General features: G+C 42.7%; 1 protein-coding gene across 1 annotated transcript in view; it reads right to left on the bottom strand.

The window, feature by feature from the left end:
- Nucleotides 1-27,638, bottom strand: part of LOC309563050 (rap1 GTPase-activating protein 1-like) — a 183,085-nt gene that overhangs the window by 46,602 nt on the left and 108,845 nt on the right. The window contains exons 8-13 of the mRNA XM_082267332.1: nt 18,418-18,496; nt 9,181-9,234; nt 7,621-7,704; nt 6,914-7,014; nt 3,148-3,277; nt 896-1,051 (exon numbers count right to left, since the gene is read on the bottom strand). Coding sequence (XP_082123458.1) covers nt 896-1,051; nt 3,148-3,277; nt 6,914-7,014; nt 7,621-7,704; nt 9,181-9,234; nt 18,418-18,496 — 604 coding nt within the window. The remainder of the gene's footprint in view (nt 1-895; nt 1,052-3,147; nt 3,278-6,913; nt 7,015-7,620; nt 7,705-9,180; nt 9,235-18,417; nt 18,497-27,638) is intronic.

Raw genomic sequence — 27,638 nt, 5'->3', positions numbered from 1 at the left:
CCTAAAGCTTAGATCTAGCCTCATTATAAGAATCCTAACTGAATCTCATCGCTAGACCAGTTGCATCCACAACTCCAGTCCCAATACCTTGGTCCCATTCCCTTACCTAAAATAACCTTCAAGGCTTGTTCACACCACTTGTGGTACAGGAATGCAGGCAAGAGCTTGCATTGTCCCACACCACAAAGAAATGTGTTTCCCTCTGCAGACACACACAGGGGCCATTCATTCTTACTGGCACCTCCACACATCTAGCAATGGCAGGTGCATTCACAGCCACTAAAACAAATGGTACCGTAGTACCAACCGGTTTGCTGCACCGCTATTTAAAAAAAAATAATAATTCTACAGTACTTTTTGTGCATTCCTGCATGTTTGGCAGCCCATTGAAATTGATTGGCTGTGCAAAACTCACCACACAGAAAAGCAGTCACACTCAGACACACCTTTGTGTGAAGCAGCCCTTAATAATTTCAATATATATACTTTTTCCATTATTTTTTGTATTGTTTTTATGAATATGTTGCTGCATCCCCACTCAATACAGTTTTATCTTTTAGATTTAGCAGTAATTTTGTAAGTTATGTTGTGTTTGTTTCCACTATGACTTTAGTGTATTTTTAGCAAAACATTTTTCTTGCTATTTTCGAGGTGGGGAGGCCCTGTTAGGTAGGCTGTACAGGGCCCCGTGAGTTCAAACAGCATTCCTGCATGTCAACCATTGCATTGCCCACCTACCAATGCTCTTTTGTTTTTGTTTTTTAATTATTTATTTATTTATTTATTTATTTAATTTTTTTTTTTTTTACAAAATTGCGAATTAGCCTTAAAAATTAAGAAAAAAAGGCTTTGTGGATGGCCTCATCCTCCTAAAGTTACAGAAAAAGGTTCTCACCTTGTACAGAGTATTACCACTGTGACTTCTGCAGGACTGGATGATGATAAAGCAATGGAGGAAATGGGACGTTATCATATCCGGTGAGAAAACCGAGCCATCGTCCTGGTACACCAATGAGACGATATCATTCCCAATGTGACGTTTTCTCTGCAGCTGGATGGAAATTTGTAATTGAGAAGAGCAGAATGTATTCATCCTATTCTAACCTTCCCCTGCCTACAATTCTGAAGTGTTTCCCAAGACAGAAGATGTTCACATGTGGAACCACCTACTGGTAGAATTTGCAATGATGCATTTGAGTGCAAAACTGGCAAGAGGGTCATTTCCTCGCTTTGGAAAGATTTCCACTTAGGCCCCTTTCACACGGGCTTTTCAATCAGGTCCCTGTCAGTTTTTCAGGTGGACCTGTTCGGATGCCCCATGCACCTCTATGGGGTAGCGGATCCGCTGACAGCCGCTGCTCTCCGTTCCGATGTGGTCTGTGAAATCCGGACGGATGGAAACCCTATTTTCCATCCGTCTGGAGAATCGGATCGGATGAAATTGGACCGGTGGTCCATTCTCATCCGATCTCCCATAGAGGAGAGTGGGGCTCTGACAGCTCCGTCTCTGCAAAGTAAGCGGAAATGGAGCTGTCATCTGCCTGTTCAGCGGGGATCGGCGGGGACATCACACGCCCCCCACTAGGAGGTACGTCGTCTGGCGGGACAAAGCCGACCTGCTGCAGTATAAGTATGGCGGCTGGTCGGCAATTGGTTAACCTGCCTCATTAGTCCAGCCTACAGCTAGACCCTTTTTGCTTTTTAACCACCTGCCAACCAGCCTCTGTGTATATACAGGGGCAAAGTGGCGCTATTGCGCGAAACAATGTATCTGTACATTGTTTCGTTCAATAGCCATTAGATGCCACAGGTGTGATCTCGCTGTGATTGGCTAGCGAGATGTCAATCAACGGGTCAAGTGGACCAAATGTCCCCCGCCCACCCACGATCATCCCTGGGAGTGGCAGAATGGCGATCGCCGTTCTGCAAGGGGACAAGATGGAGATCGGTGCTAAGGAGGAACCAGGATCTCTGTCTTTCCCCAATCAGTGCAACCCCCCCAGTTAGAAAGCACTCCCTAGGGACACACTTAACCCTTTAAACTCCCCTGATGTTAACCCCTTCCCTGCCAGTGTCATTAGTACAGCAACAGTGCATTTTTTTTTTACATCACTGTATTGGTGTCACCGGTCCCAAAAAAGTGTCAAAAGTGTCAGTTAGAGGTCTGATTTGTCCACTCCGCAATGTCGCAGTCCTGCTAAAAATCGCTGATCACTACTATTATTAATTAAAAAATAAATAAATAAATAAAAATTCCATAAAACTTACCAACGTTTGTAAATGCTATAACTTTTGCGCAAACCAATCAATATGTAGCAAAATACATATTGGCCTAAATTGATGAAAAACTTTAAATATTTTAATTTTTTTTCCTGGCTGTGTTTTATAGTAAAGTAAAAAAGCACAAAAGAAAAACAAAAAAACGCAGAGGTGATCAAATACCACCAAAATAAAGCTCTATTTGTGGGAGAAAAAGGACATCAACGACTGCGCAATTGTCAGTTAAAGTAACACAGTGCCGTTTTGCAAGAAATGGCCTGGTCATTAAGGGGGTAACCCCTGCTGGTCCAGAAGTGGTTAAACAGCTTAGCTTATTTCCTCCTTGCCCTTGCATGGTCTATGATCTCTAGTGTGTTCCTTCCTGACTTGGCCTGGCTGACTTCCCTTCTGATTTCTGTTCCTGATTTTTGCTCTTGACTATGCTGACTTCTGGTTTCCTGGCTTGTCTGATTACCTGCTCTGGCATCCAAACCCTGACTTCTGTTTTTTTACTACATTCCTGAACTGTTATTTTTGCCATTTCATTAAAGCTGGGATTTTAACTGCACTTTCCTTCTCCATCTGGATTATGGTTTCCGACAAATATAACAGAACACTACCATACCATTTGTGATGCACAAATATGGACCTAACAAAAATATAATGTAGCTGGATTATTTCTGTAAAAATATTTGTTTCCTAATTGGTGCGGGTCCTGCTGGGCCTATAAAAATTGACCTTGTTAAACCAGCCATTAGCCTAATAGTGGTTCCCTGCTTTTGCTGGACCTTTAGCTACAACCCTAGTAAGAAACAGTACTCATTTCTTTTGAAAACGTATCTTGTGCCATTCATAAAACTAAGAAACAATGTTAAAAACCACACTGACCTGCTGTGTGTCCCCCGGGGTGTATGGAAGCTTTGTTGACACGTGGAACATGATCTCATGACCCCGAAACATGGTGTACACAGACTCTGTTCCTGTCTGACCTTGGGACACATCCAGACCCCCACGGAACCTTCACCAGATGAAGATGATAAAAGGGTTTAGAGCACACAGGGGTGATACATTTTTGGTTGATGCTGGACCACTTGAAGACTAAGCCGTTTTCTGACATTTGTTGCTAACAAGTTAAAATCAGTTTTTTTTTTGCTAGAAAATTGCTTAGAACCCCCAAACATTATTTATATATAGCTAGATCTATCTATCTATCTATCTATCTATCTATCTATCTATCTATCTATCTATCTATCTATCTATCTATCTATCTATCTATCTATCTATCTATCTATCTATCTATCTATCTATCTATCTATCTATCTATCTATCTATCTGTATTTTCTGGCCTATAAGACTTTTGAACCTCAAAAAAATCCCCCAAAAATGGGGGGTCGTCTTATACGACGAGTATAATATCTCCAAGGTAACCTAAGTATAAGTATTACCGGTAGATGAAAATTAGGGGGGGTCGTCTTATATGCCCAGTCGTCTTATACGCCGGAAAATACGGTATATATATATATATATATATATATATTTAGCAGTGACCCTAGATAAAAAAATGGCGGTAGCTGCAATAAATTTTAGCCAGCATGGCCCTCCCGATATCACGCATGTGCATTAGTCATAGTGCCCGGTACACAGTGTTGTCAACAGGTTTCATTAAAAATGGCGGCGTAGGTGGAAATTCCGGCCTTGTTATAGCAATCTGTTGACAATAAAGAAAATACTGTCTGTATATACCACAAGATTAGACTATTAGGTTACACAAAGACTCCAAGGATGACACCGATATCCTAGGAGTCACCAGAAATCGACTAATGATGTAATCGCCCAGGCATCCGGGATCAGAAGCATTGGCAAATTACATGAAAAAAGGTAGTGATAAATAATATCAAATATTGAAAATATCTATTTATTATTGTACATTGGCTGGGCATTAGGATCAGCTTAAAGTATAACTAAAGGCAAACCTTTTTTTAGTTTTGGATAGAGTGCAGAGAGATTAGACTGCTTGAAAGTTTTTATTGGTGTATGTGCCCCTATACTTAGGATAATGTGTAATGTACTTTGTTTTAGCCTTGGTGCCGGCAGTCTTGTCACTCAGGCTGGTTTAAGTGCTGAGTTAATTAGCATGTTAATTATATCAGGGCTCAAAATTTCAAGTCCTGAGCTACTAGCCAGGCCTTAAGGGTTACTCGCCACCAGTTGCCCCACCTAACCCCTACCCTGCCCCGCCCCTAAATGCACCCTCAAAAAATTATTTTATAAAATGACACTGTTAAATGTTTTTGCATGAATGCAGAAGTTGCACAAATAAATATTAATAACAACAGTGTGATTGTATGTGCGTTGTACCTGGATTTTAGGTGCACTTCAATTGAATTCTATTACACAGTGCATTTTCTGAAGCAATCAAAGATGCAGCATGCAGGACTTTAAAGCGCTTTCATGACGCACATACAATTACACTGGCCAAACCACAGTTCACCAGTTATTAGGGATAATTGAGTGAATAGGGGGGGGGGGGGTCTGGGTTGTAATAATATATGTTAATGAAGAGCAGAGTGAAGGACTGTAGAGAAAGGGCTAAGGCTGTATTTTGGGACAGGACAGGGTCAGCTAAATGGCTGCTTGGAATGCTCAGAGCTGGGACTAGAGGCTGCAAGACATACAGTACAGATTTATGGAGAGGACAGCTGAAAGATAGAAGTAGATGAAGGGTTAGTGTGAACAGGAGAGAGAGAGGAGTACAAGAATCGGTAAATTGTGGAGGGGGAGGTTGAGGCCTACAACAATCAAGATAGTATAGTGGCACCTTCCCCCATGTAGTCTACATGTGCAACAGATCAACCAGCTACAAAAATAGCTGCTGACTTAAGATTGTGCAGGGAAGATAAAGACAAGTGCGAGGATAACGGACAAAGTAAAAGTGACCTGGCCGGGAAGGAGAACAAACCAACAGGGGGAGGGGAGCTTGGAAGGAGAGAAGTGATTAACGGCTGCAGGAGAGATGAGTGGCTGGAACGGAGGAGTCCAGAAATCATGCATTGTGCAATAACAGGAGGGAGAATGACATTCACTTCACTCCTGTCAGGCAGAAGCGCCCCCCCTCATCACAGATATGGACACTGCCCACCCCTGCACATACCGACAGTGTTCTGTCTCTTCCTCTCCTCTCTCGCCTTCAATCATTTTCCACTCGCAAAATGTGAGCAGGCGAGTGGAAAATTTGAGGGCTGATTATATCATTGTCAGCTAGTAGTTGCTAGAGGGGGGAGATCACTGTTTGTCCAGGTGGTCAGTTTGTATTGTTAGGGTAATATGATCAGGAGAGAGGATATCCTCCTGTGGGATGTATATTCTGTGTGAGTTTGTTCAATAAAGAGTTCCAGATCCCATACAAGCTACTTGTTGGCTAGTCTTGTATGTTATGCGGCTATATTATCTGATGTCTATGTTCAGACTGGAGGAAGTTTACTGACGAAAGCACTCAAGCACAGTGTGGGTGAGTTCTGTCACAGTATCCGAAGGGTATTTATACCATGATGGCCAGATTATTGTACCTAGCTAGAAAGCTAATTGCCCAATTTTGGATGGCATCTACGGTGCCTACTAAGGCACAGTGGATTGCTTATGTTAATTCCCTTTTACTTAGAGAATAGTTAGCTTATCGTCATCGAAATACGGTTATAAAATGTAATCTCATTTGGCAGAATTGGCTAGATAACCCAAGTCTTTGCCCTCCACAATTCGTGATGGATAGGCTGTTACAATTTTGAATCCACCAAGAGTTACAATGGTTTTGGTCTTGGGAATTTCTTTGTGTTTTATATCCAAGAGTAGAAAATATGCCATTCTGAGCAATTGTCCATCAACAAGCTCTGGCTGTATTGTTTGTATTTTTTATTTTTTTTACTTTTGTTTCTTTACAAAAACTTTTTATATGAATTAAATATGATATGACTGTCTTTATTTTTCTATATACTTTATGTACAATGCTTGTGCTGTTTGTTGATATATGCATATCTTTTTATATTACAATGTACAGTCACTTAATTGCCTTGTCAATAAAAAAGTTTGGATTCAAAAAAATCTCCATACTTCGAAGCAGCAATGTAAATTTCACATTGTTGGTGAGGGGTTTAGGGGTGGTAAAAAGGCAGATCAGCTGCCTACTTTTTTACCACCCCATGGCTGCCTGTGTCAACCTAGCCCTACAGACAGCTAAAAAGATAATTGGTGTCATGATACTGGGCTTGCCAAAAAGATTTGGCCTGAGAACTATCTGGGCACCATCAGATGGGAGGTCAATCAAACACAGCTCAAGGAAGTCCTAGCAACCTCTGGAGGAACCCTGGTTGAGAATAGCTGCTGTAGATGCACCATGCTTTATCAAGATGCAGGCAAAGTGTGTCAAATGCAGCCTTTTCATGCAGCTGCATGCATCCAATTGGTAAAAGGAAACATCTTGCTAGAAGGCTCATCAAGATGAACTGTTAGGATGGTGTCAGTGATTAGCAAATGTATTTCTGGCGAACAGAAGATACATTGCAGAAGAAGAGGGACCTCACAGATGTCAGCATCAATCATTCTTATTAAAAAAATAATTTTTGACTTTTTACAAATAGACCCCTTTGGGGTTTTTTCTCACCCTTTAAAATTTTGTAGTTGGATTGTTTCCCCCAGAAAGTCGATAAATTCTATAAAGCCCAAACTCTCCTCTGTGTTACTGAACAGCTCCGACTCTGTGACCTGAAACAAGAAGAGGCAACAAGGGTGGGAGAGTTCTAATGTTGGCCACAAACACATCGATATGATCATTCAATCCATCATTCAATGTACCTACCCTGGACAAGTTGAAAAATAAAATCACAAAATACACTGTATAGAGTATGCTGCTACCAATATATGATTGAGCATCTTCTTGATCCTTCTTGAAGTGAATCTTTAGGAACAATTTTAGAGCTGTCTCCAGAACAAGAGACGAGGGCAAATCTTTTAATGGCGACTGATGTTTTTCGGGGATAACTGTCTAGGAGGGGAATTCCCTTCACTTTATCTGTGAGCCCTCAAAACATATTGGCCCTTTCTTTTATTACTGGTTTTCCAATAAGCTATCTTTTTGGACTCTATTACCACTGGTGTGGGGTCCTTGCTGTGTTCTGCATAATTAAATGGCAGGGGTTTAACCCTTCTCTACTTCATCCATAATTAAAAAGACAGCTTTGGCAGTAAGTATTCTTTAAATCAAGGTCAGCACACCTCCTTCACTTTGGGTCAGTTAGTATATCCCTGTATAATAATTGTATATGTTATTCAGTTAATAACATTTCAATGCGTCAATTAAATTTTCCTTACCTGTCCTGGTTTTTGATAGATGACCCCAAATTTATAGTTATTGGTCATTACGTGTTCATCAAATGTCACCAGGAGCTGAGAAGCCTAAAGAAAAAATGTTTGGTAGATAAAATCAGAGATAGCCCAAAAAAGTCCATAATCAGCAAGGTTAGCATAGGGATTTATTGATTGAAATATGCAAAGAACAACGCTATAACCTATCTCAGCCTATCAGACTTCCTAGATTATTGAGTTGTGATTGGTCACTGGCATTGAAATCTGTGAGCAATTGCAGCGCTACCCATTTCCTTCAAAGGGGGAAACTCCCTATCGCTATAAGAGTAAAGGTAAGAGACACTTCAGAGAGAAGTTGGGTCACTCATTCTTGCTTTATACCTTACTTAGGCATTACTGAGAGTTAAACCTAGTACACACGATCAGAAAATTGTACAAAAAATATGGCTTTCGAAGCGATCGTACGATAATCTGATGGTTAGTATACAGCTTTCGAGAGACAATCACGACAGTACATCAAAATTGTCCAAAGGGACAAACACAAAAAATGTACTCGTACAATGCCAGATCCTACAATTTTCATTTATTCAGTACAGTATTGTCTGAAATTACAATACAAATACAATACAATGCACTACATCACTTCCGAAGATGTGTTCTATCATACATGAATTTTTGTAAGTTGAGTAACCTCTTCATTTTCGACATTGAGATTAGCATGCAAGAAAAATGGATAATCATTTGTACGATATTCTCATTGTGTGTACGAGGATTTAACACAAAGCACATTTTACATATGCACCGGGAAAATTATCAATGAAGACAGGCCTAGACCAAAAATAGGTTTTTTGTATTTGCAAGAGATTTTTTTTCTGGCACATGAGATGCTATATTCTGGTAAGTGCTGACCAGGGCTTTTTTTCGGTGGGAACAAGGGGTATGCTGAAGGATCTATTGATGCTGGCTGCTAGGGGATCTATTGTCGCTGATGGGGTTCTATTTTTGTATGGGGGTCTATTGTTGCTAGGTAGGCCTTTTGTCACTGGTGGGGGGTTTTATGTTGATGGGGGGGGTCAATTGCTACTGTTGAGGGAGAGGTCTATTGTAGCTGGCTATTGGAGGGTCTATTGATGCTGGCTGCTAGGAGATCTGTTGTTGCTGCTGTGTGTCTATTGTTGCTGGGGTAGTATTTAGTTGTGGGGGAGTCCATTGTTGCTAGGGGAGAAGTCAATTGTTGTGTGAGGGATCTATTGCTGCTGGAGGGTGATCTATTGTCGCTGAGGTGGGGTCTACTGTTGCTCACTGTTTTACTGTCTCTCTTGTTATCATTAACACATTCCATTCAAATTACCTAGTAGCACAAAATGATAATTAGTTCTGTATTCTCTAAAAGGGGCGGTACTGGGAGGTGGATAGGGGTTGGAACCAAGGGATGGGGCTCAGAGGTAGGTAGGGGGGCAGAGACAAGGGGTGACTCAGAAGGGGGGGGGGGGGTTCCTGCACCTGTACTTTGAGAAAAAAAGCCCTGGTGCTGACCAATCAGAAAGTGCCATTTTAGGACCTCACCTTCATGTAAAGGACTGGGAAGAACCTCTCCACAGACAATTCTTCACATAAGACCTGATAAAAGGAAATATAAGACTTATAGCTTAACTTAAGCAGAAATACACACAGGTGTTTATAGGATGTGCACAGTAATAATGAGTGAATCTGCATGGGTTTGAATTGCCAAGGGTCCAGCGAATCTCGTTCAAAATTTAGCAAAATCAAACTTATAGGCAAATCCTATTGAAGTCTATAGTGGGTGAATATTGTTGGTATGTTTTGGCAATTTTTAGGGCTAATAGGCAAACTACTGTCACAAAAAAAGCCTGGCAAGCTAGACACTGCAGTCAGGGACATGTACAATGCAAAAATGTGTAAAATAATACTGTACAGCTGGGGGAGGGTCTTTTTATATGGCTTCAAAGGTAGCATTGAAGTTATAAAAAATCATTTACATCAAATGTTTGGGGAATGTCTTAACCACTTAAGCCCCGGAGGATTTGGCTGCTAAAAGACCAGGGTTTTTTTTGCGATTTTTTACTGCGTGAATTTAATGGACAATTGCGCGGTCGTGCGATGCTGTACCTTTTTTTCCCACAAACAGAGCTTTCTTTTGGTGGTATTTGATCACCTGTGCGATTTTTTGATCATGCGCTATAAACAAAAAAAGAGCGTAAATTTTGCAAAAATAACAATATTTTTCACATTTTTTTATATGAAATTCCCCCCCAAAAAAAAGTAAAAATCAAAATTTTTTAACATTTTCGGCCAATTTGTTTTGTGCTACATATGTTTGGTAAAAAAAAATCGCAAAAAGCGTATTTTGATTGGTTTGCGCAAAAGTTATCGTGTTTACTAACAAAGGGATTTTTGTCATTTTTGGTGTTTTTTTTTTAACGCGTAATGGCGGCGATTTTTTTTGCGGTACTGCGACATTTGCGGCGGACAGATCGGACCCTTGACTGACATTTTTGACACTTTTGGGGTTACCAGTGACATTACTACAGTAATCAGTGCTATACATATGCACTGTTACTGCAAAAATGACACTGGCAGGGAAGGGGTTAACTGTATTGGAGAGGGAGGGGTTAAGTGTGTCCTAGGGGCGTGTTTCTAACTGTAATGGGACATGGCTATTGGTGTAAAAACAAAGATCAACGGTCCTACATAGTAGAACCGTCTGATCTTCATTTTTACACAGGGAAGAATGACAGACGGCTTGTTTACATAAGCCGTCCGCCTTTCTCCCTTCACCGGAGTGATCGTGAGTGACCGGCGGACGATCGGGTCCACCAGTCACACGCAATGACTTGTCAGCGAACGAGCCGGGGCATCCGCGCGCCTCGGCGGGCGCGCACCCGCCCGCAATTGGCTCGCAAGTCAGTGACAGGCGAGTGACGTATCCCTACGTCACTCTGCCTGGCCGGGGCTGACCGCCGCAGTATATAGTCGTGCGGCGGTCGGCAACCGGTTAAAGCTGTGTGTGTGGTGTTATGGAACAGTTTGATTTTCACGGACAGTCTCAGCAACAGCATCCACTGGCAGCATTTATTCTTTTTTTCTTCTACTATTACTTTTTTTTTTTTTCAAAATGTACTATTACCTTGCCTTACATACATCCGCACCCCAATCTGATTAATCGGAGTTTAATTTTTTTTTTTTTCCAGGTAGTTTTAGCAATGACATGTCCTTTTTCATTAAACAGTAATAGACACGCTTTGACTGGTAGATAATATTTGTCTGATAGTTCATTGTGGTCTCTGTTCTCACTGATGCAAAACTGCCCTACCACTGTCTAATTTCTATAAATATCTCATCCATAGTAGGGCACCGCAGATGACACAGAAGTGTAAAATTGGTCAATTTTAATGAACAAGGCTATGTCTAAATTCAAGGGGCACAGACTGGGGCTTTACCACAAGAATGAAGGCCATGCAGAGGATACAACAGTGTAAAATTGACTAGCAGCAGTTTAACTAAGGATAATACGCCTAAATAGGTCATTGCTTAACTTTTATTTTATCTATGGGGATAAGGAGGTGCAGTGGATGTGAGGGAAAAAAATACCAAAATATATTAAAGGCAAAGAGTACAGGCAGATGTTTTACCACAAGAATAAAGTTTTTTAATTTGAGTTTGACAGCTCTTTTATAGGGATCTGACGTCACGAGCCGCCCTGTAATGCACTGCTCAGGTGCAGTGAATACATTTATTTACTGCACCTGAGCAGTGCATTATGGGGCGGCTCGTGACTTCAGATCCCTATAAAAGAGCTTTCAAACTAATACAGCTCATTAGCGTGAGAAGCGCCTGAAGAGGCAGGAGCTTCTTTTTTTATCTATTTTTTGGTTGCGACTGATCATCGGGGGACACTATTTTTTTATTTTTATTTTTTAATAAAGGACTTGTCCAAAACTGGCTTTTGTCTTTATTTTTTTTGTACACTTTTTTGGTGAATGGGTAGGGGTATGATGTACCCAACCCCACACTTTTTTCATTTTTTTATCGGTATTGCCGGGAGCTGACATAACATTACAGCCTAAGTTTAAATTACATTTCTCCTTTTAGAAATGTCAGTATTGCTGCAGCAGGCTCCATAAATAGTACAAATGCGCCACTTTACAGGCACATTAAGGGGGCCCCCCAGGCCCGATATTTAAAGGAATTTTTCATTTTTATTGTTTCACTTTAAGCATTATTGAAATCACTGCTCCTGTAAAAACAGTATTTTTAATTTTTTCTTATTTTTTTGCATTGATTCATGTCTTCCAAGGCAGTACCCGGGTACCCATACACTTTTATGGGCCAATAGCTTTCATTTAAGCCTTTAAAATTAGGACTTTTGATTGTTCATATTCGTGTCCCATAGACTTTATTGGAGTTCGCATGTTCACTAGAACATTTCCCCTGTTCGAGATGTTCTGGTGCGAACCAAACCGGTGGGTGTTCGGCTTATTACTAGTGAGGGTGCTGCCCTAAAAGGTAAGTCCCCCCTAACACTAAAAACTCTACATTTACAGACATCAGCGACCTAAGACTAACCTATCTAACCCTGTAAAAAAGAAATCGCTATACATACTTTTTTTTAAGCCAATCCCATCCGGTCTCCAGCAGCGAAAGCTGTGCAGAGGAGACAGCCGGCAATGGCTGTGAAATGAATGGGAAGTGAAGCCCCCCATAGAGTTGAGGCTGAAAAAAACACCAGTCCATCCAGTTCAATCTATCATGAGTGTGTGTTTGCTGTCAATAGTACATCTTATAACCCTTTATGTTGTGGTCTTCAAGGTGCCCATCTAATAGTTTTTTGAAACTATTGATGCTCCCTGCTGATACCACTGCTTGTGGAAGAGAAATCCACATCCTTACCACTATGAGGGTAAAAAACCCTTTGAGCAGTTTAAGGTCAAACCGATTCTCTTCTAATTTTAGTGAATGGCTGCGTGTCTTTTTAAATTTCCTTTCGCTGAAAAGTTTGTTCTCTATGCTAGGGTCGCCAGTACAGTATTTGTACTTTGAGATCATACCCCCTCTCAAGTGCCTCCTCTCCAGAGAGAATGAGATCAATGCTTGTAGTCTTTCCTCATTGCTGAAGTCCTCCATTCCCTTGGTTAGCTTTGTTGCCCTTTTCTGGACTCTCTCTCTAGTTCCAGCTCATCCTTCCTGAAACCCGGTGCCCAGAACTAGTTGGAATACTCGAGATGTGACAAGACCAGAGTCTTGTAGAGTGGGAGAATATTTTTTTTTTTTTTAAACATTTTATTGAGGTAAAATGGTATGACATAACAAGTGAACATCATTTTTAAGCAGTACAAAGTGCATCAAAAAGAAAAGCAAGGTAAACAGCAACAGTATGCACCGTGAATAAGGTTGAGTAAACAAACCACGACATAATCATACAGTGAAGTACAGGAATGTACAAGATCATCCCAAGTCAGGCAGTGTAGACCGGTCAGTAAAGTGAGGACAATCTTGGTCCCCATACTCTTGGTGCCGGGCCATGGGGATAACACATAAACAAAAACAACAACAGAAGAAAAACCCATGGCGACCTCCACCACGATTGGGCGTGCGACGGAAAAGGCTCCTCCAAGGGCAGTGGTGGCTGCTCCCACATGTCCGGACACCCCCAAGGGGGAACATGCTGTATCCGGGCATAGGGGGCACCCATCAAAAGCGTGTATGCCGTCTCGGGGTGGGTAATTCCGAAGAAACCCACATAAGGGGTCAGTGGAGGTGAGTGTTCCGGCCCGTGGGCGGAGTCGGTCTGCGGCTTGGGGGGAGCAGAGGAGCATCCGGGTGTGGGGGGGGGGGGCGGGAGGGAGAGGAAGGAGGGGGTAGGAGGGTTGAGGGAAAAACATGAGGAGAGGACGTTAGACAGGAAGAAAGAGAGTAAAGGGAGAGCAAGGAGAGAAATAAACAGATGGGGGGCATGAGGCCCGTGGTATTCGTGAGAGGGACTCGATCAACTAAGTGTAATCAGTGGCCGACGGGAGAAGATGTCCGAAGCATTCCGCGTCCGGTAGAATTTAGCTTGCATCTAGGATGTAGTGGTCAGTCTCTGGAATTCAGGAAGAGTTGTAAAGTGTATCCAGGAAGCCCAGGTCGTGTAATATTTGTGGTGGGTATCCTTAGCCTGCGCAATAGTGTCTTCCATTTCTGCTACCCTCTGAACCCTCTTCAGCCATTCCGCAACTGTGGGGGGGGGGAGGTAGAGCGCCAATGACAGGGCACACACATCCTAGCTGCATTGATGAGGTGTAGTGTGAGGGACTTTTTGTAACTGGAATAGGGTATGGACGTGTGATGGAGCAAGTATTGCGCCGGGGTAAAGTCGGGAGTGTAGGTGGTGATTCGGGGAATCAGAGAGTGTACCTCTCTCCAGAACGGCTGGACGACAGGGCATTCCCACCAGACATGCAAAAGGGAGCCCGGGTGTAGGCCGCATCTCCAACATGTAGGAGAGTTAGCTGCTGAGAACTTGTGCAATAATTCAGGAGTTCTGTACCACTTAGCATAGAGTTTGTAGCCAGTTTCTTGGGCAAGAACATTCAGAGAACCCTTGTGCATGTGGGAGAATAATTGTTTTATCTCAGGAGTGAATCTCCTTTTTAATGCATGCCAATATTCTGTTGGCTTTGCTTGCAGCAGCTTGGCATTGCATGCCATTGCTCAGCTTGTCATCTACTAGGACTCCCAGGTCCTATTCCATTTCAGATTCCCCCAAAGGCTCTCCTCCTATTGAGCAACTTGCATTCGTATTTCTGGCACCCAAATGCATTACCTTACATTTTCCAGCATTAAACCTCATTTGCCATGTAAATGCCCACCCCATTATTTTGTTCAGGTCTTCTTGTACGATTTCTACATCCTGTGTAGAAGTTTATGCCCTGCTTAGTTTAGTATCGTACGCAAATACTGAGATTGAGCTATTTATCCCATCCTCTAGATCATTTATGAATAAATTAAACAGGATTGGTCCCATTCCAAGTACTCCCCATTTATCACCACCCCCTCTGGACTTGCCCCTGAAGCCAGTTTTCTATGGGGCTTCTGTTGTCGGATGCTTCCTTTGCACACGCCTACATAGAGAAGTCGCAGCTGACTGCTTAGTGTGGCACCAGACTAGATTGGCTTAAAAAAAAAGGTAAATATACTGATTTCTTCTTTACAGGGTTAGATAAGTTAGTCTTAGATTGTAGATGTCTGTAGATGTAGAGATTTTAGTGTTAGGGTGGACTTACCATTTAAATCAAAAGCACCATTGCTGACATCATAGTACAAGGGCCATAAAGTGCATTATGGTTTAACCACCACAATACCGGGCACTTTCAACCCCTTCCTGCCCAGGCAAACTTTCAGCACACTTTAAATGACAATTACTCAGTCATGCAACACTGTACCCTAATTATATTTTTGTCATTTTTTGACACAGATCGAGCCTTCTTTTGAAGGTATTTATTCCCTGCTGGGCTTTGAATTTTTTTTTTTTTTTTTGCTATATAAATAAAACAAATATCAAACATTTTAAAGAAAAAAACATTTTTTTTGTTTGTTTTTGTTATAAATAATATTTCTATTATAAATCTATTAATTATGCAAATAATATTTCTTCATAAATATAGACCAAATTGTACAGTGCCTTGAAAAAGTATTCATACTCCTTGAAATTTTGCACATTTTGTCATGTTACAACCATAAACGTAAATGTATTTATTTTGGATTTTATGTCATAGACAAACACAAAGTAGCAGATAATTGTAGTGGAAGGAAAATGATAAATGGTTTTCAAGTTTTTTTACAAATAGATATCTGAAAAGTGTGGTGTTCATTTGTATTCAGCCCCCTTTACTCTGTTACCCCCAAACTAACATCTAGTGGAACCAACTGCCTTCAGAAGTCACCTAATTACCGTGTTACCCTGAAAGTAAGCCCTACCCCGAAAATAAGCCCTATCTCGATTATCGGGACGGGCTGCAATATAAGCCCTACCCCGAAAATAAGCCCTAGTTTAGTGTATGAAGAATCCTAGGATGCACTTTATTAGCATTTTAAATAATGTCCAGTGTGTTTTTGTAATATAATACTGTGAAATACCTTCCTTACATTAGCGCTCTGCTCTCAGCTGATTCCCTGCTGTCTTTCTCCTCTCATACCGTAGCTGTCAGAGGGGGATCTCAGCCCCTCCCCTCTACAGTTTACACAGAAGCGCCGGATGTTCGATTAGAATTGTGGGAAATACCTTCGGTACATCGGCGCTTCCGTAACCCCCAGATGTCGCCAGGGAAAAGAGGACAGCAGAGCGGCAGATCAGCTAAACCTATTCTAATCTAATCTACCCGACTCTTCTGTCTGTGTACACTGCAGAGGGGAGGGGCTGAGATCCCCCCCTGAAAGCTACGGTATGAGAGGAGAAAGACAGGAGAGAGCAGGAGATTAGCTGAACACAGAGCAGCGATGTACCATAATGAAGGTATTTTACACTATTGTATTACAAAAACACTCACTAGACAGTATATAAAACACTAATAAAGTGCATCCTAGGATTTTATATACACTAAACTAGGTTTACATTGGATTTCTGGCAGGCAGGGAGGGAGGGCAGAGAGGGACAGAACATTATAAGACCTACCCCCAAAATAAGCCCTACTGTGTCTTTTGGTGCCAAAATTAATATAAGACCCGGGCTTATTTTCGGGGGGAACACGGTAGTAAATAAATAGAGTCCACTTGTGTGTAATTTATTCTCAGTATAAATACAGCTGTTCTGCGAAGCCCCCAGAGGTTTGTTATAGAACCTTAGTGAACAAAAAGCATCATGAAGGCCAAGGAACACACCAGACAGGTCAGGGATAAAGTTGTGGAGAAGTTTAAAGCAGGGTTAGGTTATCAAAAAATATCCCGAACTTTGAACATCTAACAGAGCACTGTTCAATCCATCATCCAAAAATGGAAAGAGTATGCACAACTGCAAACCTACCAAGACATGGCCGTCCACCTAAACTGACAGGCCGGGCAAGGAGAGCATTAATCAGAGAAGCAGCCAATAGGTCCATGGTAACTCTGGAGGAGCTTCAGAGATCCAAAGCTCAGGTGGGAGAATCTGTCCACAGGACAACTATTAGTCGTGCACTCCACAAATCTGACCTTTATGGAAGAGTGGCAAGATGAAAGCCATTGTTGAAAGAAAGCCATAATAAGTCCCGTTTGCAGTTTGTGAGAAGCCATGTGGGGGACACAGAAAACATGTGGAAGAAGGTGCTCTGGTCAGATGAGACCAAAATTGAACTTTTTGGCCTAAAAGCAAAAACGCTATGTGTGACAGAAAACTAACACTGCACATCACTCTGAACAAACCATCCCCACCGTGAAACATGGTGGTGGCAGCATCATGTTGTGGGGATGCTTTTCTTCAGCAGGGACTGGGAAGCTGGTCAGAATTGATGTGGCGATAGATGGAGCCAAATACAGGGCAATCTTAGAAGAAAACCTGTTAAAGTCTGCAAAAGACTTGAGACTGGGGCGGAGGTTCACCTTCCAGCAGGACAAGGACCCGAAACATACAGCCAGAGCTACAATGGAATGGTTTCCATCAAAGCATATTCATGTGTTAGAATGGCCCAGTCAAAGTCCAGACCTAAATCCAATTGAAAATCTGTGGCAAGACTTGAAAATTTCTGTTCACAGATGCTCTCCATCCAATCTGACAGAGCTTGAGATATTTCGCAAAGAAGAATGAGCACAATTATCACTCTCTAGATGTGTAAAGCTGGTAGAGATATCCCCGAAAAGACTTGCAGCTGTAATTGCAGGGAAAGGAGGTTCTACAAAGTATTGACTCGGGGGTGTGAATACAAATGTAACCCACACTTTTCACATATTTATTTGTAAAACATTTTGAAAACCATTTATCTTTTTCCTTCCACTTCACAATTATGTGCCACTTTGTGTCGATCTATCACATAAAATCCCAATAAAATACATTTATGTTTTTAACACGACAAAATGTGGAAAATTTCAAGGGCTGTGAATAATTTTTCAAGGCGCTGTATTCTATTACACTTCTTTGATAAAAAAATAACCCAAATCGGTGTACATTATTTAGTCTGTGTGAATGTTATAGAGTCTACAAACTATGGGATATATACAGTATTTGAAAATTGATCAATCCTGATGTACTGATGACCTATCTCATTTCTTGAGGCCCTAAAATGTCAGGAAAGTACAAATACCCCCCCAAATGGTCTATTCCCCTTTTGGAAAACAGACAGTCCGAGGTATTTAATAACAAGTATTGTGAGTTTTTTAAAGTTGTCATTTTTTTGCCACAATTTTTTGGAAAATAAAGACATTTAAAAAAATATGTTTTTTCACCAGAGCAGCACAGCATCATCATATGGTGTAGCAGTGAGCAGGGACACTGACCGGTGACAGTATTTTTTTTTACATATTGTGACCAGAGTAGTACAGTGTCTACTGTCTATACTGCTCAAAATGGTTGTGGAACGAACCATCTGAGTTTCCATTATTTCTCATTGGGAAATTTGCTTTGATATAAGAGTGCTTTGGATTACATGTTTCTGGAACGAATTATGCTTGCAATCCAAGGTTTTACTGTAAATTCACTTGATTGTGAAGCTCAAATCCACCGGATTCACCTCAAACCCATGGTAAAGGTGAATACAATGTGTATTCTTAGAGCACAGTGCAGAGCAGAAAACATCAACAAATCACAGGGAAAATGCAGTCTCATCCCCTTACCTGTGCCATCTGCACCGCACTTGGGAAATGCTGGAAACTTGATGTCTCAATCACCTGGTGTTTGGTACCAGACTTGGTTCTACAATAAAAAATTTGAGGCACATTTGTCATCACTTGCATATTTTTTTCTCGTAGTTACCTTATAGTTTTTATTCCATAGACTGTAAGTCCTGTCAATAACATTCTTTGGTCTAACTAATGTATGTGAATATAATCAACATACTGTATGAGACGTTAAGTGAATTGGTACGATATCAATGGAACGCGTTGAAACCCGGACATCCGGTTCGCACGTTCACCAAGCGGTATCGCTGTTTGCACCAAATCTAAACTGTAAGTGGATATTTATTTATTAAAATACGTGTTAAAACTACTGCACTATGGTCGGTCTGTTCTCCTTCATGTGGGGCACCATATGAGACACCCCGGAAACACCAGGAAGGGCCCGAGGGTTAGCGTGGAGATATCCATATACACCAGGACCAGTACCAGAACCATAGACCGGCTGGAATCTGTAGAGGGATAATCGCAGGATCTCCTTGAACACCTATACTGCTGTGCAGAGCTTGCTACCACTTTCACAGGGGAAAGCATTGCGGTGAGTGAAATTCTTATAGGGGCACTGCATCACCGCACAGAGCACAGCCAAGTAAGAGATAAGCACAGCATCACCGTCTTACCTCTTCGCTTTGCTTCTCATAAACTTGGGATATCACAATCACATAAAAACACATCACGAACAGTCAACACTTAGATTCATTTCTGGATTACTTTGGCACCATAGCACCTTTAATGTGGCTGACAGCCCATCTCAGCACATAACATTGGGATTTTCGGAGATATTTTATATATTAATTTATATTTATCTATTTATTTTTGAACACTGTAGCACTATACTATATTTATTTATTATACTTTGTACCTATGTAGCAGGCATTCACTTTTTCACAGGTGTGACACTGCAGCACTTTGTATATTTCATTATATTTAATTAATTATTTACATATATATATTTAATTATATTTATTTACGTGTATATATATATTTTTTTTTTTTTTTGTACCTTATAAGGATTCACTTTCACAGGATTTGTTATCACATATTTATTTACATATCATACATCTGTAGCACTGAGAACGAGAGCACTTTACAGCTTTATTATATTGTATGCCGTACAGTGGTGTATTTAGGTTTTGTGCTGCCCTAGGCCGGACTAAACTCGTGCACCCCCTAATTTACCTATGACACACCCCTTCCTGTCAAGGCCACACCCTTTCCTGTTTCAGACCCGCCCTGTCATCTGTAAACCACACCCCTTCCTCTTTAGGCCCCACCTCTTCCTCTCTGTACATTAAAAGTGGGTACAAAGTGCCTACTTGTATATTTTGTTGTTTTGTATGGGTACGTTGGTTTGTGGGAGCGCTCCTGGGGGGCCCCCACTCGGCAGCGGGGATGCCAATCCACGGGACCAGCGGCCGCAATTGCCACCGGGCACCCGCGATCATTCCCCACAGAGAGAAGGACGGTCGGATGTTGTAAACACAGCAGAGCGCCTGTGATCCTTCTATTTAGAATCACAGGTCTCTATGTTAATTTCACAAGCCCCTCCCCCATACAGTTAGAAAACACCCCCTAGGCTCACACTTAACCCTTTGATCACCCCCAGGTTAACCCCTTCCCTGCCAGTGTCATTATTACAGTAACAGTGCATATTTTAAGCACCGATTACTGTAGTAATGTCACTGATCCCCCCAAAAGTGTCAAAAATGTCAGTTAGGGGTCCGATCTGCCCGCCGCAATGTTGCAGTCCCGCTAAAAATCGCAGATCACCGCCATTACTAGTAAAAAATAAATACAACATAAATCTTTCCCCCAGTTTGTAGACACGATAACTTTTGCGCAAACCAACCAATATACGCTTATTTAGATTTTTTTTAACAAAAAATATGTAGCAGAATACAAATTGGCCTAAAAGAATGAAAAAAATTGATTTTTAAATTTTTTAGTGGGAATGTTATATAGCAGAATGTGAAAAATCAATATTTTTTTTTCCAAATTGTTGCTCTTTTTTTGTTTATAACGCAATAAATAAAAACCACACAGGTGATCAAATACCACCAAAAGAAAGCTCTATTTGTGGGAAAAAAGGACATTCATTTTTTTTAGGGTACATCGTCGCAGGACCGTGCAATTGTCCTTTAAAGTAATGGAGTCCTGAATCACAAAAAAATGGCCTGGTCATTAGGGGTGAAAACCTTCCAAGGCTGCAGGCATGGTACAGGAGCTGCAGGGGCTGCGGGGGTTGTGGACATGGTGCAGGGGCTGCAGGGGTTGCGGGCATGGTGTAGGGGCTGCGGGGGTTGCGGGCATGGTGCAGGGGCTGCGGACATGGTACAGGAGATGCAGGCATAGTGCAGGGGCTGCATACATAGTACAGGAGATGCAGGGGCTGCAGACATGGTATAGGAGATGCAGGGGTTGCGGGCATAGTGCAGGGGCTGCAGACATGGTATAGGAGATGCAGGGGTTGTGGGCATAGTACAGGAGATATGGTGCTGCGGGCATGGTACACTCGATGCAGGGCTGTGTGAGCAGCATGGTACACTCGATGCAGGGCTGTGTGAGCAGCATGGTACACTCAATGCAGGGCTGTGTGGGCAGCATGGTACACTAGATGCAGAGCTGTGTGGGCAGCATGGTACACTCAATGCAGGGCTGTGTGGGCAGCATGGTACACTAGATGCAGGGCTGTGTGGGCAGCATGGTACACTCAATGCAGGGCTGTGTGAGCAGCATGGTACACTCGATGCAGGGCTGTGTGAGCAGCATGGTACACTCAATGCAGGGCTGTGTGGGCAGCATGGTACACTAGATGCAGGGCTGTGTGGGCAGCATGGTACACTCAATGCAGGGCTGTGTGGGCAGGATGGTACACTCAATGCAGGGCTGTGTGGGCAGCATGGTACACTTGATGCAGGGCTGTGTGAGCAGCATGGTATACTCAATGCAGGGCTGTGTGGGCAGCATGGTACACTCAATGCAGGGCTGTGTGGGCAGCATGGTACACGAGATTCAGTGCTGCGAGCATTCCATGGTACAGGAGAATCTCCTGTACCATGCCCGCAGCACCTGCTGTGGAGGAGTCTCACTTACCTTGAGACGCCTTCCATTTAAAAATGGCGCCGCCCGGCGCCATTACGTCACCACGCATGCGCCGCCTACCCGGAAATACCTGAGCGTGTTCGGCTTTCCGAGCGGCGGCGGCGCATGCGCAGTGCACATGTCGGGCCGGCCGCGGCCATTTTTTTTTTTTTTAGGTTTTAGCGGCAGATCGGGGGTTTCTTTTCATGCGGGGGCGGCTTTTTTGCCGCCCCCCACAAAGTGCCGCCCTAGGCCTTGTCGGCCTAGGCCTAAATACAGCAGTGATGCCGTACATGTATAAGTGTGTTGTTATATATTTACCATATGTCACATTAATAATATTGTAATAGACATATTATCACATACCAGTGTCAATATACCAACATATATTAGAAGTAGCGCCAACACCCTTTACTATCATTATTTCAATTTTATACTTCTCACTTGGGTGAAAAGTATTTCAGGGAGGCTGCAAACTTCAAAATTATACCTATTTTTTCCTATTTGCGCGGGATTACCACAACATTATTTAGAATTCGGAGAGCTGACTCAGCCCTGAAGATAATGTAGCGCCTTCCTCTAGTGAAGGCCCCAGTTAGTAGTCACTTTCTGACAAAGAGGGCAGAGCACCTCAAAACTTATATGTGTGAGCATTCCAATGTGTAAACAGCCTTAAAAACAGGATATTAAAACATCTAAAAGTTGGTATGAGGTTTAGAGGGTGTTAAATTCCATCTTAAATGCCGTTTAAAGCTGCTTATCAACAGTAACAGAATAAGTGCTTTTATGGAGGTTGGTGAGCATGCCTGTCCACTCATATAGTATAGCTCATTAAGATATGAGTATATGGAGGAAAAAACTCCCCTACCTCTGGGTTTGGAGAGAAAGACCTGTTCAAAATGGGTAGATAGTTTCGTAGGGGTGAGCAAATGATGGTGGTGATAAACATTTTTATTTGGGCATCTCTGTAATAAGGAGATTATATAGTACAAAAAATGGAAATTTGTTGTGGTCCCACCCAAAGCAACAAGGAAAATATCGAAGAAGAAACCGGAAATTACTTTACAGTACCTACAATGGCGGATTATAATGGCAACATGACAGAGACACAGATAAATAAAAAATGTTAAACTTTAGTATACAATAATTCATATAACATACATAAAAATAGGCATGTCCCCCCAACACCTCTAAGGGGTATTGTGACACCATCTATGGTTAATTTATAGGTTACACGTGATTAGTGCAATCAATTATATATAATGCTGTAGATATAATTACAACAATTATGAATTCCCCTATGGGTGGGACTTTTTAGGCACACTAAAATATTTTGATACAACGTATTAATATAAAACTATACATTTTATTACATACTCAAAAATACAATAAATACAATGAAGTCAGAATAAAAATATTTGGCAAGCTGATATATATATATATGCAAGTAATTAGACTCAACCATCCAACCCAGATATAATATCCGACGTTTCGAGGTTTAATACCTCTTCTTCATGGATTATACTGGAGGTTTTTTTCTGTAAGTGTTAGAAAAACATATATATCACAAAAGGTATCTCAAAATACATATTTCATATACATATATATATATATATATATATATATATATATATATATATCTTTTTTATAAATACAAAAGACATCATTGATTGTATAAAAGATAAGACACACTTACATGGCTGATTCGCATATGAGCATACAAAGGAGCTTGCTGCTTATTAAAAACAGGGAACCGTTGAAACCCACAAAGCGCTGTATATTTGAAAAGTAGAATATATAAACATATATGTCTCAAATATGAGAAAAAGGGAAGGAGCAGGTGGATTGTGCGTCTCTGTAGATATAATCATGTAATGCACTGTGCATCATAGATCAAAGTCTGTACGGTCATTCTTTCGCCAAACACTTGGCTTCCTCAGGACCCAGGCAGGAGAAGAAGATAAGATTGCCTATAATAACATGGTATTAGCAACAGCATATACAATTTATAACAATATAGTATATGAAAAACCAATGTCCAACCAATCAATGTATGCCACTACCAATGCACACAAGCAGCCGATCTTCTGCCCAGGGCCCGGGCGGGCACCAAAGACCTGCAACCCCCAACAGGCGCACATAAGTGGAGAGGCGACTCTGAGTATATGGAAAGACAAATATATATAGTTCCATACCAACATTCTGTTGATTTACTATTAGACTCATACCTAGACTGCTACTAGCCTTTATTTTTTCTCATATGTTACACGTACTGTAGCTGCATATTAGCTTCTCTTGCCTGCCAACTACCTTGGTACTTTATCCACCTTTCCTTATATATAGAGACTATATAGAGAATATGAATATGAGTAGCTCATTTTTTGGACTACATTTAAAACATGAGCACAGCCAGGTTTTTTGATCCATGCCTCCATGTTCAAGCACCAAATGTTTTTGGATGTAACACCCTCCTGGGTAGGTGCTAGAAGAGAGTATAGTTGTTGGGTCTTTCTGCTTACCAGGAAGATTGCCAGGTAAATTTATAGTGCTCTCTGCCTACCAGGGAGCAGGATCCATTGGTAGGGTCTGCTCATGGTGCTCAGGTGCAGCTCAGCTTGTCTGAATGCTTCACACTGGTCCAATTAGGAGGCATATTGGACAATGGGAGAAAACCTTGCAAGTGAGGGCACAGGCATTGTTACAGCCCTGGTGATTGCCAGAGAAAAGTGCTTTGGCACATGCTGGGTGACTGTATAAATGCCAAGGGCACATGTGCTCTGGGTCTTCGGCTGGAGAGTGGGGTCCCGGAGCGAGGAGGTGACTGCCCCTCCTCTGTAGAAGCTGCCATGTGGCCTTGGGTAGTCGACCTGAGTGCCTGAAAGCCAGATAGGAGCTGAACCCGGATGTTCTGCAGAGCTGACTGGAAGGGAGACACTGGAAAGGATCTGAATCTGCCTAAAGTGAGCATAGATGTGTATCATGGGGCCTGTTATGTGAGGACCATCCCTTCAAGTGGAAGTGTCAGTGGATGGGTGTCAAACCAGAGAGTGTTCTGAAGATAAAGTAGTTGCATCAAGTCTGCTACTAGAGAGAGCAGGTAGACTTAATCCCTTCATACAAGTGGCAGTATGGTAAAAGCAGTGAGTCTGCTTCCACAAGTAACCTGGTAATGCCAAGTAAGAGTTGTCCTTATCTACTGTGAATAGTTCAGTTGAAGTATCCCACCGCTATTCCCTAATTCCATCCAAGTTCCACAATAAATACAAAAAATAAATATCCCAGGACTGTTTATTGAGTAACAAGCAAAACGGTAGTAAGGAGGGATGTGTGAAAACCCCCAGCAACTGTCTTCAAGTAATCAGAGGGAGACCTAAGAAGTCAACACACAGCAAGCCCTACCCAGACAGTGGTACATGTAAGCATTGTATGTATTAATGCATACATGTTAATGTATTCTAGGACCAGTGGCGGCCGATGTGTTCGGGGCGCAGGGGTGCCGCCCTCCCTGTCCATGCGTCCGGCCCCCTAATCTGCATGCAGGGGCGCTGGACGCATGGAGCTCAATGGGTTTTTTTTTTTTTTCCCATCACCTGATTAGAGCCAGAGGCTCTAATAGGGCGATGCAAAGGGTGGACCCGGGGCACACAGCAGTGCGTCCCAAGCCCACCCATTGTGTGACAATAGCGAATGAAAATTTGCTATTGTCACACGGATCCTCCTCCTGCCCAATCAGGGAGTGCGTCCGATACGCGCTTCCTGATTGGCCGCAAGGCAAACCAAATGCCATTGGCCGAGGAGGAGGAGGCGGGAGGAGAAGCCGCCGCCACCGGGACACTGAAGAGAAGGTGCCGCTGCAGCTGCTCCAGGGCTCCAGGTAAGTGCACTGGTCTCGGGGGGCATTGAAGGGGGCACGCACGCACGCTGGTCTCTGCATTGAAAGGGGACATGTACGCTGGTCACTACATTCTAAGGGGACATGTCTCATGTGTGCTGGTCACTACATTCTAAGGGGACATGTGTGCTGGTCACTACATTCTAAGTGGACATGTGTGCTGGTCACTGCTTTCCTAGAGGACATGTGTGCTGGTCACTGCATTCTAAGGGGACATGTGTGCTGGTGACAACATTCTAAGGGGACAGGTGTGCTGGTCACTACATTCTAAGGGGACATGTGTGCTGGTCACTACATTCTAAGGGGACATGTGTGCTGGTCACTACATTCTAAGGGGACATGTGTGCTGGTCACTGCATTCTAAGGGGACATGTGTGCTGGTCACTGCATTCTAAGGGGACATGTGTGCTGGTCACTACATTCTAAGGGGACATGTGTGCTGGTCATTGCATTCTAAGGGGACATGTGTGCTGGTCACTACATTCTAAGGGGACATGTGTGCTGGTCACTACATTCTAAGGGGACATGTATGCTGGTCACTGCATTCTAAGGGGGCATGTATGCTGGTCTCTCTGCATTGAAAGGGGGCACACTATACCTTAATTACTGAAGGCCCCTTTCACACTTTTGCGACCTCAAAGTCACGCAATTTTTTACAGCGTTTTTTGCCGCAAAGCAATGCCAATTAAATTTTTCTGTTTGCGCCCCCCCCCAAAAATTTTGAGCACCAGCCGCCACTGTCTAGGATGGGCTAGTAACAGTGGTGAATGGGATTGGATATCCCCAAAAATTCTTCCCACCAATCATCCTAGACCTGCTAGATTCAACTCGCTCCATCTGCTGATTGAGCTGCAAAGTTGCTGTATCAGTCCAGCAGGAGGCTCACATATGTTAAGCATTCTTGCCATACAATTTAATGTTACATTGTACCGATTTGTACATGTGCTTTTATCTTTCGTTTATCAATTTTTTGTTGTCCAACTTCAAACAGCTTTTTTTATCCTGTACTACGAAGGTTTATTTGCTTGGGCACGCAGGGAAATGTTCCTTCCATTAGAGGAAAATATTTGGACTGGCATTGTTATGTGACTGCAGCTTCAGGTACCTTTTTGTTTGCTCCTCTGGATGCCTATGCTCAAAAATAAATGAGCCTAAAGCTGCGTATTTCAAACATGTTTTGGCACGTCAGGTGCTTGGGCGTTTATTCATTCCATCTGAGGGGCGTTTAGAGGCAGAAAAAAAATGTCAGACGCTCTTAAAGTGACGCTTTTTGGCAACTTCTATCTGGCTAAAAACCTTTCATACCATGGCACAGGGCTCAAGTCCTGCAAGAACGTATGGGAGCGGCATTCCTATACTTTTTCCACAGCAGGAACCCGTTCCTGTTAGCAGCCGCATCCTGGTACCCTCAAACAGAATCCCAGCACCACCTTCTGCTCTGGGATGGCGGGTCGTTAAGCCAAGATTGTGGGTTACCAACTCGCCATCCCCGAGCATCAGTGTGAAGGAACTGAGGGAACTGAGCCAGCACTAGTGGAAGTGGAGCTGATGCTTCCATTATAACACCGGCTCCAGCTGTCACAGGTGGAGTGATACCAAATGTACTCCACCTGTGACAGGGCACAGGAGCAATACAGTTAGTATCGGCTCTGCTCTCTACTGCAGACGCATGCTTCCTCCAGTGCGGATCCTGTAACACTGATGGTCAGGAACCAGCCAGCAGTACCCACCAGAAAAACAAGCCAGCAGTACCCACCATCAGTACTCACCAGCAATACAAGCCAGCAGTACTAGCCAACAGTACCCACCAGCAGTACCCACCAGCAATGCAAGCCAGCAGTACCCGCCAACAGTACTGGCCAGCAGTACCAGCCAGCAGTACCCACCAACAGTGCTCGCCAGCAAAACAAGCCAGCACAGTACCAGCCAGCAGTACCCACCAACAGTACCCACTAGCAGTATCAGCCAGCAGTACCCACCAGCAGTACCAGCCAGCAGTACCTGCCAGTAGTACCAGCCAGCAGTACCAGCCAGAAGTTTCCCCAACCAGCAGTAACCGCCAGCTGTACCCACCAACAGTACCCACTAGCAGTATCAGCCAGCAGTACCCACCAGCAGTACCAGCCAGCAGTACCTGCCAGTAGTACCAGCCAGCAGTACCAGCCAGAAGTTTCCCCAACCAGCAGTA

Source organism: Pelophylax lessonae (assembly GCF_965119305.1).
Source record: "Pelophylax lessonae genome assembly, chromosome: 9".
Taxonomy (NCBI): Eukaryota; Metazoa; Chordata; class Amphibia; order Anura; family Ranidae; genus Pelophylax; species Pelophylax lessonae.
Note: the sequence above shows the minus strand (reverse complement) of the source record. Positions and strands in the feature narration are given on the sequence as shown.